The sequence below is a fragment of the Candoia aspera genome, chromosome 1 (assembly GCF_035149785.1).
Source record: "Candoia aspera isolate rCanAsp1 chromosome 1, rCanAsp1.hap2, whole genome shotgun sequence".
Lineage (NCBI taxonomy): Eukaryota > Metazoa > Chordata > Lepidosauria > Squamata > Boidae > Candoia > Candoia aspera.
In genome coordinates, this window is record NC_086153.1 from 109,447,696 (window position 1) to 109,461,190 (window position 13,495).

General features: G+C 36.6%; 1 protein-coding gene across 2 annotated transcripts in view; it reads left to right on the plus strand.

The window, feature by feature from the left end:
- The first annotated feature begins 934 nt into the window (after positions 1 to 934).
- Positions 935 to 13,495, plus strand: part of ASCC3 (activating signal cointegrator 1 complex subunit 3) — a 213,930-nt gene continuing 201,369 nt past the window's right edge. For both annotated transcript variants that reach the window (XM_063311715.1, XM_063311724.1), the window contains exons 1-3: positions 935 to 1,082; positions 4,276 to 4,426; positions 5,333 to 5,916. In XM_063311715.1, coding sequence (XP_063167785.1) covers positions 993 to 1,082; positions 4,276 to 4,426; positions 5,333 to 5,916 — 825 coding nt within the window. In that variant the 5' untranslated portion in view covers positions 935 to 992. The remainder of the gene's footprint in view (positions 1,083 to 4,275; positions 4,427 to 5,332; positions 5,917 to 13,495) is intronic.

Here is a 13,495-nt window from a genome sequence, read left to right on the forward strand (position 1 = left end):
ATACATTCTAGTGTGATTCCAAGTATAAATTATTGGGTCAAATGTGCTAGCATAATTTGGTCTAGAAAACGTACAGTCAGAATATAAGATTGCTATAAGGAACAGATTCAGAACATGTAAATTATGTGAAATAAAATAAGAGGAGTTATGGGAAGAGACAAGAGACACTGAAAACAGAACTGGAATGCCCAAGCTATATGTTGATAGCAAAGGAAAAATGGTTGATGAAAACCTCAAGCAGCAGAAGGCTGTGTGGTAACTGAATGCAGGCTTTCATAAGCAAGCACGAATGAATAAAGGGAAGATACCTCAGCCAAGAATCTCAACAAATAGAGGAAAATAATAAGGGAAGAACTAGAGAGGTTTGTAAGAAAATCAGAGTAAACACAGGACAGTTGACAGCTAAGGTACAGCTAGTCTGGAATAATCATGGAAGAAATTTAATAGAAGCAAGTGAAGTTACAGAAGGATGGAAAGTCTATACTGAAACCCCTTAAAATAGCATTATCAAATTTGAGAAATATTGTAATGAAGGAATATACAAGAATCAGTTCTGCTAGAAATTAAGTTCAAGAGTTATCAAATAGAAGAGTATCAGATGCAGTGTGTTGTTTGAAATTGAAACTGAAAAGGGAAAACATATATCAGTCCTGCTGACTATTTAAATTACATATTGTGGAGAGAGAAAAAATAAACTGCTTCATTACAGTTATTTTTTTCTTTCCAGTCTATGTTGGCCAGTTTCTGTTTGTTTGAGCTGGTAAAGCTATACTGTGAGCATTTAAAAACAGAATACTGTTGCCTTGAATGCCTACTTATAAAAATGCCTACTGTATAGCAGTGTTTGAGTCATTCAGATAATTGTTCTGTCTTCCCTTGAAGTTTCTAAGCCATTACCAAAACTTAATTTGATCATCTTGTTCATTTTCAGGGCTTTACAAGTTGGAAATGAATTTAATGTATCTTCATATGGATCACTGAATGGATAATAAATGGCCCTTCCTCGCTTAACAGGAGCGCTCCGTTCCTTTTCAAATGTCACTAAACAAGATGATTATAGTGAAGAATCTACTGACCTAACAGTAAGTTATTTGAATAAAGGTTAAGCACAAGAGGGATTTTAACATGTTGATCGATTTAAAATGTATACTTGTTAATGTCAATAACATTATCACAAAGTATGGGTTTCTTCCATGCGTTGCACTAGAGGTTTCTTCTAGTTAAATTTCATATGTCAAGGGTAAATTTCCTCTTGTTGGCAACAGTGGGCATTTTAGGGGATGGGTTGGTGCCAGTATCCAACAAGTTGATCAAAAACGTATCTGTTGTACTATAGGACCTCAATTTCATAAATTAATTGTATGGCATTGCACAAGTGTATGTGATTAGTGTAACTGCATAATCGTTACAATGAAGTCATTAGTGTAATTGTTATTATGTAAAAGATGTAAATTCATGCAAATGATGTAAATTTGTGGAACATTATATGGGTGTATGGGCAATAATGCAAATTACATCAGGAGTCTGAAGAGCTTCGGAAACAACAGGCTTTGTTATTTGGGGATTACTTCTGAATTAAATTCCTTCTAAAGTTCATTGAGTGGGAATACATTAAATTGAGGTTTTACTGTATGTTGTTATGTTACTGTTATCCTGTAAGCAAAGTTCTCAGTGGCTTCATCAGGAATTGTTGATATAATAATTGGGAACTTGCTAGATTAATTTTTCACTTTTCTTTATGCTTCACTCCTAAGTCTAATTATTAGTTGTGTATTGATGTATTACTTTTGTTTTCTTTTTTTGTGAGTGCAAAAATTCTGCTGCTTCACTTTTTGTAAAACAAAACTCAAATTTCTCTCCTGTTGCTGATATTCATGAAACAAAAGGCAAAGTAGAATAATGTGACTTTAAATATATAAAAAAAAGGCTACTAGCCAGTTGTATCTTTCTTTTCAGTAAATTAAAAAGAGGGAAATTGGCACCTCTCAATTTGATACTATGGTGTTATCAACACCTATACATACCCAAGCTCTTCAGGACTGATCCTGATTTCCAACATGTCAGTATAACTCAGAGTAACTCTACTGATTTTGCTTGTTATTCCAGTGGGGTTTTTTTTAATCACTATAACTAGAGAAGCAATTTGGCCCTTTCTTTCCATGTCATTTGAAATAGTGCACTTACACTAAATGAGCCATTAAAAGAGAATCCATTCACTGAAACAAGCATCAGCAACAACTAATATAGCATAAATTGAAGGAACATACTGTACAGCACTTTAATGCATTTTTCTTAAATAATCACTTGATGGATGTCAAAGATGAGTTCGAATACTTGTTATATTTAATAATCTGGATATACAGCTCTTCTAGCTGCCTCTGCTTTCACTGTAACTGGTACAGCATTAGTTAGAAAGGGCCATAATGAGATTGTATTTGTGCTGATACATTTGTATGTGTTCATGTTCTATTTCCTTTGGAGCCTTGTCTTTTGGAAGAATTGAAAACCATAATAGTAAAAAAGGACAGTGGTAGAACGGAGAAGCCTACTGAGGATAGGAAAGGAAGAATTAAAAATGAAAAATGTCACTGGAAATTGCAGTTGTGGGGGTGAGGTAGGAGTTTGATTAATAAATGGCCAGTCCACCTTTTCTCATAATGGGAAGGGAAAAAATATGAAGAAATCTGTTAACACAAGTTATTCATTCTTTCCTATTTAAATACAGAATGGATTTAATGACAATGAAGCTATTGTCATGCATTTGAATCTGGAAAAGTGGGGAATAGATCAGATGGTAGGCAACCCTAGGCTTTTTAATCCTATGACTAGTACTTTTGAAAAGAAAGATGACCTATTTTAGTTTATATGGTGTCTGTCTCTCTTGTTCTCTCCCATATTTATGTAATGAAGGGCATAGTTCTGGTTTCAGGACTTTTCTCAGCACTTTGATCATGTGATAGTTGTAGCAGGAAATGCAAGTATCTTCATAACTCTCCTATATTCTCTCTTTTATAAACTATTACACTTAAAAATCAATTTATTAACATCTGTTACACACCTCTCCCTGGATATCTTAAAGGCATCAGATGTTAAGTGGCAGCAGAATTGAGCTCATAGGCCTCTTCACAACTTAGTTGTGTAGGTGTAAGGCAGAAATTCTGTAGTTATAACTATCACACTTTCAAGATTTTTTTAGGGGGGGTTACATGCCTAATGGCTAGTTTGAATTTGTCCTGCAAATATGGGAAATGAAATAGGTGCCTGAATCTGTTGCATATAAGGTAATGCAGCTGCACGGATAGTAAATGGTATCGGGTACTCGACACATGTAACACCACTGCTACGTGAGCTGCATTGGTTGCCGGTGTGCTTCCGGGTGCAATTCAAGGTGCTGGTTGTCACCTTTAAAGCCCTTCATGGCTTGGGGCCGGGTTACATAAGGGACCGCCTTCTCCCAGTTGTTTCTGCTCATCCAATTCGATCTAGTAGGTTGGGTATGCTGCGGGTCCCGTCAGCCAGGGAGTATCAGTTGGCGGGAACTAGAAGGCGTGCCTTCTCCTCCATAGCGCCTGCCCTCTGGAACATCCTCCCTCCAGAAATTAGGATGTCCCCGACCCTGTTGGCCTTTTGTAAGGCCGTGAAGACCTCGCTTTGTGCCCAGGCCTGGGGCCTCGAGCGTGTGGATGGTCCCGTCTCTTGGCTGTATTAACATTCATGCATTGCTCGCTTGGCAGCCATGTATATTTATTTTGTATTTATTTTATATTTTAACTGTTTTAATTGTAATTGTTTTAATTGTTTTATAGTTTTATTGTTGTAAGCCGCCCAGAGTCACTCGCTGAGATGGGCGGCTATAGAAACCAGATAGATAGATAGATAGATAGATTAGATAGCCTGATTCAGGAACTCTAATGTGCATTCATGTTTCTTGCATGAGGAAAAGATTCCCTATTAATGTCATTATCAGTTAAATTTATGAGACAGATATTTTATATGGGATGAGTGCATCGGATCTTTTTGTTAAAGAGAGGGTGCAATTCTGTTTCTAAATTTTCAGGTTTTATCTTACTCTAAGTGATTCAAATGATGATACTGTTGCCTTTAACATATGAATGCAAATCTTTGCATTTGTAATTTTCATTTTTACTAAGAAACATAACAGGGTGTACACTGAATTTTGAAGTGTGGGGAAAACATGCACCTGTTGCTTTTCTTAAGTGAAAATCAATGGGTTCAAAGAAAAGCTCTCTGTTGACTATGAATTGTTGTGTTCAGGATAAAAGATCCAAGTTACAAGAACAGCTGTGCAATTCGGATCTCACTTGGCAAAAAATAGTAACATTTGTTGATGAAAACTCACCCAAGGAGCAGCAGCAATCTCTACACGGAGATTTAAGGGCACTATTTCATGCTGCCAAACAAATAGGTAAGTAGTGTTTTGGAGTGGGTATAATTAGCAATAGGCAGTCAGCCCTTGATGGAGGGAGGGATGGAAAATTCCTTTATTAATGGCATTCCAGGAATATTGTGGGGACTATGGAATAATGGGCAATAGACACTGTCAGCAGCGGAAATTTTGTCTTGATTAGCACTTATTATTAGCAATTTTAGCTTTCTAACGTGTTTTTTCCTAGTATTGTGATTAATAATAATAATAAAATTGGCTTAATGTCTTTAGATGTTAATGGCAAAAAGAGAGTAAGGAAGTTCAGAAGAAGGAAAGGAGAAATTTGTATGTATGGGAGGGGTAGGTCTTTCCCGTCCCTCATTTTGCCAGAAGGAAAAGTTGTTCCACCATCCATACCTACACTTTTTATCTAAAGCAAATCTAAGCAATAATTCTACAGTCTCCTCCAGCCCTTATTTTCACAGGATTGTTCTTATATTTCAAGTTTTCTGTTTTGTTACTGTGGACAGATAGTTGTTTTGTTTTTAGCACACTTTATTGAAGAATATCTCCTGAGGTAGAGCTTTGGGTTGGGGAGCAACATGATTTGGCCATTCTGGGCATGATCCAGTAGTCTTCTGGAAATTCCCACCACATTTTGTCTCTAGAGAGAATATTTTGCAAGAACCTAGTTACAAATGAATGTTTTTCCTTCTCTTCCTACCTTTTTAAATTATACATTTTTATTAACAGTAAAAAAAACTAATCTTACTCATTCCTTTTTCATATTTTAAAATGTTCTTATCTGGCACTGCTTCAGGATGTTTATATAAAAAACATCACCCGAGTAAAATCCATCAAATTTACAGTAATTGTATTGTAATTAGTTAATCAGATAACTTGTCGAGTTTTTTTCTATTTGTTTCTTTTTTTTCCTATGCCTAGTGGGATCTGAGAATGGACAAGAAGCGATTGAAAGTGGCGCCAGCTTCCTTTTTAAAATGTTTCACACCAAGGAATGTATTGGTCATGATGAAACTAAAGCCATCAAGCAGATGTTTGGACCCTTTCCCTCCTCCTCTGCCACTGCAGCCTGTGATGCCACCTGTCGGATTGTTTCACAGTTTACTGACGAACAGCTTGCAGCTCTTCTGAAAAATTCTGAAGAGTTAAACAGTGACCCAAAGTTATGCTTTGGCAGAAATATTGCATTTTCTTTTGACATGCATGATTTGGATGACTTTGAAGAATTGCTGATAAATGGTGAAATGGATGACCAGAAAGTCATTAGCCTGGATTATGAGAAAGTTTTTAATAACCATTTTGAACATTATCCAAATAACTGTGGTGGAAATTCTGGTGCAAAACCTTCTGGAAAAGTAGATGATACTTTCCTGTGGTGTGAAGTTGGGAAGTATCTGAATGACTCCCTACAAGGAAATACTGCAGGCCCAACAATGGAACATCTTTGCTGTACTTTGTATGAGATGCTTGCCTCACATAAAAGCGGTGATGAGCTTCAGAATGAGGTAGGGGTGCACTTAATGCTCTTCTGTTGTCAATATAACAAGCATAAATGGTTCAGGTCTCATGTTTGAATGAAAGCTATTTGTATATTAGGGTTTCCTTCCCCCACAATTACCCTTTGCAAAATCTTTGTATTTTTCCCCCAAAGTCACTCTTCGAAAATAGCACGAAGGTGACCTTGGCGGCTAGCATCAGGCAGTTTTGGAAGAATGCATCACATTCGTTCCTTTTTTGTTTCTTTGTTTTGTTGAATGAAGTGACATTTTGAACCAATGGAAAAATGGTAATGTGATGCATTGATATGAGAAAAATAATTTCACACCAAACTTGATCTTGCGTTTGTTATTCCCATCGTGTATTTCATTTAGCTGATTGCATAAGAGAAAGCAGTCTGGGATTTAATTATGACAAGGTTGCTCTGTAGAAACTTTCTGTGCTGTAGATCAACTGCCCATATCTAGAAGAACCTTGGAAGCTGGGAGGGTAAAACAGCGGCCTGAAAAGAAAATTGAGTGATCTTCATTGCATGTGAATCTGGGACTTAGAACAGTAGGGGTACAATCTACTCCACCTAAGGAAATGAAAACCTAAGTGTCCATTTAAGTGGAGTTAAGTGGAGAAAGTGCAAGTTGGGTTCAGAGCATGTCAAAGTAAAAACAGACTTACTGTATAGTGTAGTAGTTTGGGCAAAATAGTATTTACTGATTGTAAAACCAAAAACTAAATAGCTGAATATAAAACTAATTTGGCATTTTGAGTTAAATGGAGAATCTAAAGCAGAGTTGACTAACTTTACAGATGTGGGATCACTCTTGGCTTTTCAGTGACATGCCAGAAGCCACTTTCAAAGTAGATAGGGCCAGAACAAAGTCATTAGCAAGATGTTTTGCTCATCCTGTTGGGATTTTTCAGGAGGCAGAATTAACTTCTGATTGTCCAGCATGGGCAAATACCTCTCCATTTTTTCAACTTTCTCTTCACAAACTGAAAGACTTATTGGAAGGAGGGATTGGTGGCGAGCACAATTGTGCATTATTTATTTACATCTTGCCTGCCTGCTACATGTTGAACAAGGTCACTACCAACAGTAACAAAATGCATTATTAAAAAAATAACAACCAGTTAAAGCTAATTCTAATTACATATCACTTTAAGTGCCAAAAATCTGTCTGAAAATTATTTTGTTTGTCAGGCTGGCTACTTTGTGTTGTGAAAATGTTTTCTAATGATAAAATGAGAATGAGGATAACTTTCCCTCTAACATTATTCTTTGGCTCAGTTAATACTATATGTTGAAGCTTGCATTGTATATTATTTCCTTTCTTATTCTTCTGGAAAAGACTTGGATGCCCTATGAGAGATCACAGCAGTCTGGCACAAATGTATCTAAATTATGTAGGTGACTGTTAGGCTCAATATCCTGTTCTTTCCTTGTTCTGGGGAATCAATCCTTTTTCTCAACTACAGATATGTTACTATAGCACCCTCTGCTGGAACTGTGTGATAAATTGATACAAATTCTGTTTGCAAAAAAGAGAAAAGGTCTTTTCAAATGTATGTTGGTCTCCACAGTCTTAGTCTGAACTACCATGACACACATGATGTTTTTACGTGCAAGATTTCAAAAGACCTTTTTACCACTACCTCCCCACATGCATGTTGATGTTGAGGTTCCTGTTGAATTTCTCAGGCAAACTACAAAAACTACAATGTCTGTGTTTGGATTTTGGTTTTGTTTTAAAAATCCTTGGGGGAAAATATACATGCAACTGGGCTGGTTTGCATGCAGATCTCATTGATTTGATGTTTATGATATTTAGGTATTTTATCTGCTATTTTTAGTTTAAATGTGTAGCCCTGGGAAAACTTTATTTTGAACAGTGGTGCATAACATCTTTTAAAAAATGATATATCAGTGGGCAACTGCAAAGCCTCAGAAGGGGGTGTGCTTTCCCTCCCCACTTCTGCTCAGCCAGGAGAAGGAATTAACACATCTTGGTTATTCCAACTGCGATCTTGTTATACATGAACTAGGAATCCTGGGTAAAAATTCTTTAGGCAATTGCTAAAACATGGTTGCTTCAAGAAGTGGAATATAAATTAGACTTGTTGAACAAATCTGTGCATGAAACAAGCCAAGAATTAGGGAAAAAGAAAATGAATTAGTTATGGGGGAAGAGCAAAGAGCTGGATTTTGAGTATTCCACAGTAGCTTACAGAAGCTCATGCCAATACAGTGTGGCTAAATGGTGAGTTACTTTTAAATGTGAACCAGACCACTGCAAAATGTAATCTGACATATAATATGACAGTGCCTTGATTTGGAAAATTGAGTTGCTACTCCCTGGTTGAAGCAAGCTGATTTGATCCATTCCTTCTGTCACAAAATGGGCTCATGCTTTAAAGCCACTTTTAGCATTCAGATCAACGCAGCTTAGCCCCATTTCAATATTAACATGCTCTATGAAGCTCCCAACGGCTGTAGATCAATGCTGTTTTTAAAAGTATTGATATGCCCCATCTTACCTTTTCCTTTAATTTAATCAACTTTTTCTGCAACACCACACAGTCCAGGAACTCAAACTAATTGCCTTTGGCATTGATGGGATCATCTTATTCAATATACTGTACCTTCTAAGTATATTGTGATAAATTGAGAGAGTACAGTAACCCTTACAAAATCCATCTGTGAAAGAAAAGGCAATCCAGCGCCCTCCAAGTGTTTTTGGGACTTTTAAAATCTTTTGCTGCTGGCTTCATCATCAGAAGCTGCTGTAGGTTGAAATTCAAATTATATGGAAGGTCCCAATTTGTACAGTTGTACTTTATAGCATTAAACACAAACTATTTTTCATTCTTCGCCTGAGTACAATTCTCAAGTGGTGTTAGGCACACTCACTTTGAATTGTAGCTACTTCTTCATGTTTTCCAATTCTGCTTGATGACATGTTCTAAAATCTCTTAATGCAATGATTTCCATTTAGTTTTCTCTTTGCTCGACTATTTCTATTAGCAATTTCCATGTCCTGCTATGTGTACAGTATGCCAAGAGTCCATATAGTAGTTAACATTTTGAATTTGGACCTTAGGTTTGTGTTCATTTGACTACAGGGCTAATCTCTATCCAGATGTTTACTAGTAGATGCAGATTTTTCTTCTGCCCATCCCTGTCCTGGGAGATGAGTAATGCTTTGTCCTTTAGAAAGTGGGAATTTCAAGAGTTTATATGAGATGCTTTCTCTTCAACCTAACATGTCTCTTCTGAGTGTTATTTGAGATCCTGAACAGTGGGGACTAATATGCTTTTGGACATTTCCCTGCCTTACCAATTTATTTTTTATTAAAAAGCAGGCAAACAAAAGACAACAGCATCATGTTTAATTCAAAGAAGTTTCAAGAAATGTGGCATCCATAAATGAATGTACCTTGTTGTTAAGCATCTCTTTTAAAAGGAAAATGAAAAGCACCTCTCTTCACAACTCTTTCTATATTCTTTATCAAGCACAAAAATAAAAATCTAGCATGTGCTTTTGTTTACAGTAGCAGGAAAATTGGGTTTTAATTGTTGCAAACCAGATGCTTCCGAATCTTCCTTTCCAATCCACCCATGCTCCCTGCTGGCACATTGTCTCTAACAGCATCCAAGACTTAGCTTTTCCATATTAGCTCTGCCCTTTCCCTCTCTCTCTAGATGAATCAACATCCAAGTCTCCCAGATGCCTTCCAGCTGCTGCTTTTCTCCCTTGCCGAAATAGAACCAAAATTTGCTTTCAGAGTACTTGGATTACAGCTGCTTCTTTCCTAACATGGGCAGTGCTTGTGATCTGCTATGTAATCAGTTGGTTTCTTTTGAATTGGGGAAAAGTTCTAACAAAACTTTGTCTAAAATTAGATCTAGTAAAACTAATGTAATAATTATAAAATAAACTAGTTTGATTCATAGTTTTATAATGTTTTGTAAATGCAATCTAATGAAATTGAGCTCTCATGCTTCTTCAGGACCAATTGGATTGGAATTGTTCCATTTACTTTTGGTTGATACACATATTGTATCCAAACTGAAATTGGTAACAACTCATACAATTCAGCATAATTGATGTTATTTATAAAATTACAATTAATAGCAGTTTCATTGTTGATACACTTTTGGATTAGAAACTGTTTTCTTAATATCTGTGTCTTTTTTGGCATTTTCATCAATGCATGTGTTATAAAGACATAATTATCTAACGGGGGGACATTTTCCTTGACGGTCTCAGGCAGTTCAGTGTTAAACAATGCTATAAGTACAGGGTTGTTCGTTTAGATCTAAACAGTCCATACCTGCCTCATGAGAAATTGAATTAAAAGTTCCCTTAGTTTCAAAGTTGTTTTGCCTGGTGTTATGCTGGGTTCTTGATAAAAATATAAAAGCTCAAACATCATTTGGATGCTTTATATCCCAGCCTATTTTCTTATGTAAAGCAAACTTCATAAGAGCAGAGGTGAGGAATATATGACTTTCCAGATGTCCATGAAATAAAGTATCTAGAGGACCACTGGTATCTTGCCCATGTTTTGGTCCAGTCTTCTCCAAATTAATGCTAGGACTTTTACCTAGCAGCATTTCTACTGGTATACACTATACAGGAAATTGAGTAATAGTAAAGATTTTTGTTGTAATTACACAGTAAGGTGCTTTACATAACACCTCATATTCACTAATCAAAATAGCGTCAAGATACAGTTATAATTACTACCAGTACTGTGAAAATTGCTCTGTTCCCATGTGCTATTCAAGATATTACTATGATTTATTGGAGTGTTGATAGTTAAGTCATGACTTAACATATGATTGATATTAAGATGGTTGTCTGACACTTGAAAGAGCATTTTTGATGCCTTCATATGGAAGAAATGCAAACCGTGACAATAATAACAACTTTTTAGTATTTCACTGCAATTTTTTTATATATATACACACACAGAAAGATAGTGTCAGCTTTGGAAGAACTGCATCAGCCCCCTGTTATATGTAGGATTTTTATATAAACATTTTAAAAGTGGGAATAATATGCACAGAGGAATATGTGCATAGGCATACATACATAGTGACATTCTCCTTTCTTTTGTCTACATATGAGTATCTGCTTAGCAATGCTGTTTAGGTTTTGTTTTTTTTAATATTACACAAAGATAATTGACTCTTCTTTAGACTAAAAACCTAAAAATCCCCCCCCCCCGACACCTTTCTCTTCTCTTTGAATAATTTTTGAAACTACACAGATATTATGCCTCTTCCTAGAAATGCAAAATAAGAAGCATGTTGACATCGGATATTAAATTTTATCTTGAGTAAAAGCAGATTTAAGGCACTAATTTATATAATGCCATAATGTAATTTGGTAAGTGGTTTTAAAGATTATTGACAGACTTTTTCAAAGTTTTAGGAAAAAGAGGAGAAGCTGATTTTGCTGCTCTTTTTTTGCAAAGGCACATTATTTGGCATTATAGATCTACTGTTATGGAAAATGTAGTTGTTTCACCAGGTAGCATGGTACTATTTTTAATAATGGATTTAAATTATGGATTGTGAAGAAACTGTCTACAAAGCTTTAGTCGGGGGGGGGGGGAACCTGTATACTATTTTGAATACCGCATAAAATTACTCTGAATTTTTCAGAGGGATGGATGAGAAAATATAAAGGTTAAAGATCCCTTTACTCAAGTTAGTTTTCTGGTGATTTTATGAACACATTCATGGAGTTTTTGTGACAACAGTATGGGAGAGGTTTGCCCTTGCCTTCTGGGGTGTTTTTCAACTTCCTAGCCTATTCTACTCATCCAGGCACCAGTCAGATCCAACCTGGCTTAGCTTTTTGAGATACAAGCGTTTAAGCTTAGTTTAGTTAACTTGTTAAGTGGGAATCTGTAAGCTGGCCAGTCATACCTCCTCTGCCCAGGAAAGTTCCAAACAAAGTTAAGATTTTTTTAATGCACTTATATGGAGAAGATTTTTTTTAAAGCAGCACTTTACTGTTATTTTGTCTAACATACTGAGGAATGAAGACTGTCTAATTTAGCATCCACAGAAGACTTGGAGAATTTACTTGGGTGATGATACGGAAATGTTAGGGAATTATTTCTATTTCTTACTTATGCAAACAACCCTTGCTGCAAGAGAAGTCTCTTTTTCTCTTCCAATCCCTCTGCAGAACATTTTGATTATGAGTAAGTGGCAAAATCTTGTGAGATGTTGGCATTCTTTTTAATTTGGTGCCAGCACAAGAGACCAGTTCCAGTACCCAAACAAAACAATGATCTCTCAGCCACAAATTGGTAACCATTGTTCTAAGCTTTTAGCATCTATTTCTTAGACTAAAACACTAGTTCTCAACTTCTAATCCAGAAATTACTGTTAGTCTGTGAAAGTACTATTAGTATGGAATAAAATAAAAATACATTTTTAGAAAACCAAAGTCTTGCAAAACATTTCAGCCAGAACTCTAAAAATTTGGGAGATTTGATAATTTTGCAATATTTCAGCCATTAAAAAAATTATGTCCTTTATGTGCCAGTCTTCAAAAGTTCTTGATGAGAATATAGTGGTTTGCATTAAAAAAAACTGATAACTGATGGACTAAAAAAATTGTTTTGAACTTTGTGGTAGGGAGTTGTCTAAACAAGACATAGGAACAAGAACTAGTTGTTGTTTATTCGTTTAGTCGCTTCCGACTCTTCGTGACTTCATGGACCAGCCCACGCTAGAGCTTCCTGTCGGTCGTCAACACCCCCAGCTCCCCCAGGGACGAGTCCGTCACCTCTAGAATATCATCCATCCATCTTGCCCTTGGTCGGCCCCTCTTCCTTTTGCCTTCCACTCTCCCTAGCATCAGCATCTTCTCCAGGGTGTCCTGTCTTCTCATGATGTGGCCAAAGTATTTCAGTTTTGCCTTTAATATCATTCCCTCAAGTGAGCAGTCTGGCTTTATTTTCTGAAGGATGGACTGGTTGGATCTTCTTGCAGTCCAAGGCACTCTCAGAATTTTCCTCCAACACCACAGTTCAAAAGCATCGATCTTCCTTCGCTCAGCCTTCCTTATGGTCCAGCTCTCGCAGCCATATGTTACTACAGGGAACACCATTGCTTTAACTATGCGGGCCTTTGTTGTCAGTGTGATGTCTCTGCTCTTAACTATTTTATCGAGATTTGTCATTGCTCTTCTTCCAAGGATTAAGCGTCTTCTGATTTCCTGACTGCAGTCAGCATCTGCAGTAATCTTTGCACCTAGGAATACAAAGTCTTTCACTGCTTCTACATTTTCTCCCTCTATTTGCCAGTTATCAATCAAGCTGGTTGCCATAATCTTGGTTTTTTTGAGGTTTAGCTGCAAACCAGCTTTTGCACTTTCTTCTTTCACCTTCATCAGAAGGCTCCTCAGTTCCTCTTCACTTTCAGCCATCAAAGTGGTATCATCTGCATATCTGAGATTGTTAATGCTTCTTCCAGAGATTTTAACTCCAGCCTTGGATTCCTCAAGGCCAGCTTGTCGCATGATGTGTTCTGCATACAAGTTGAATAGGTAGGGTGAGAGTATACAG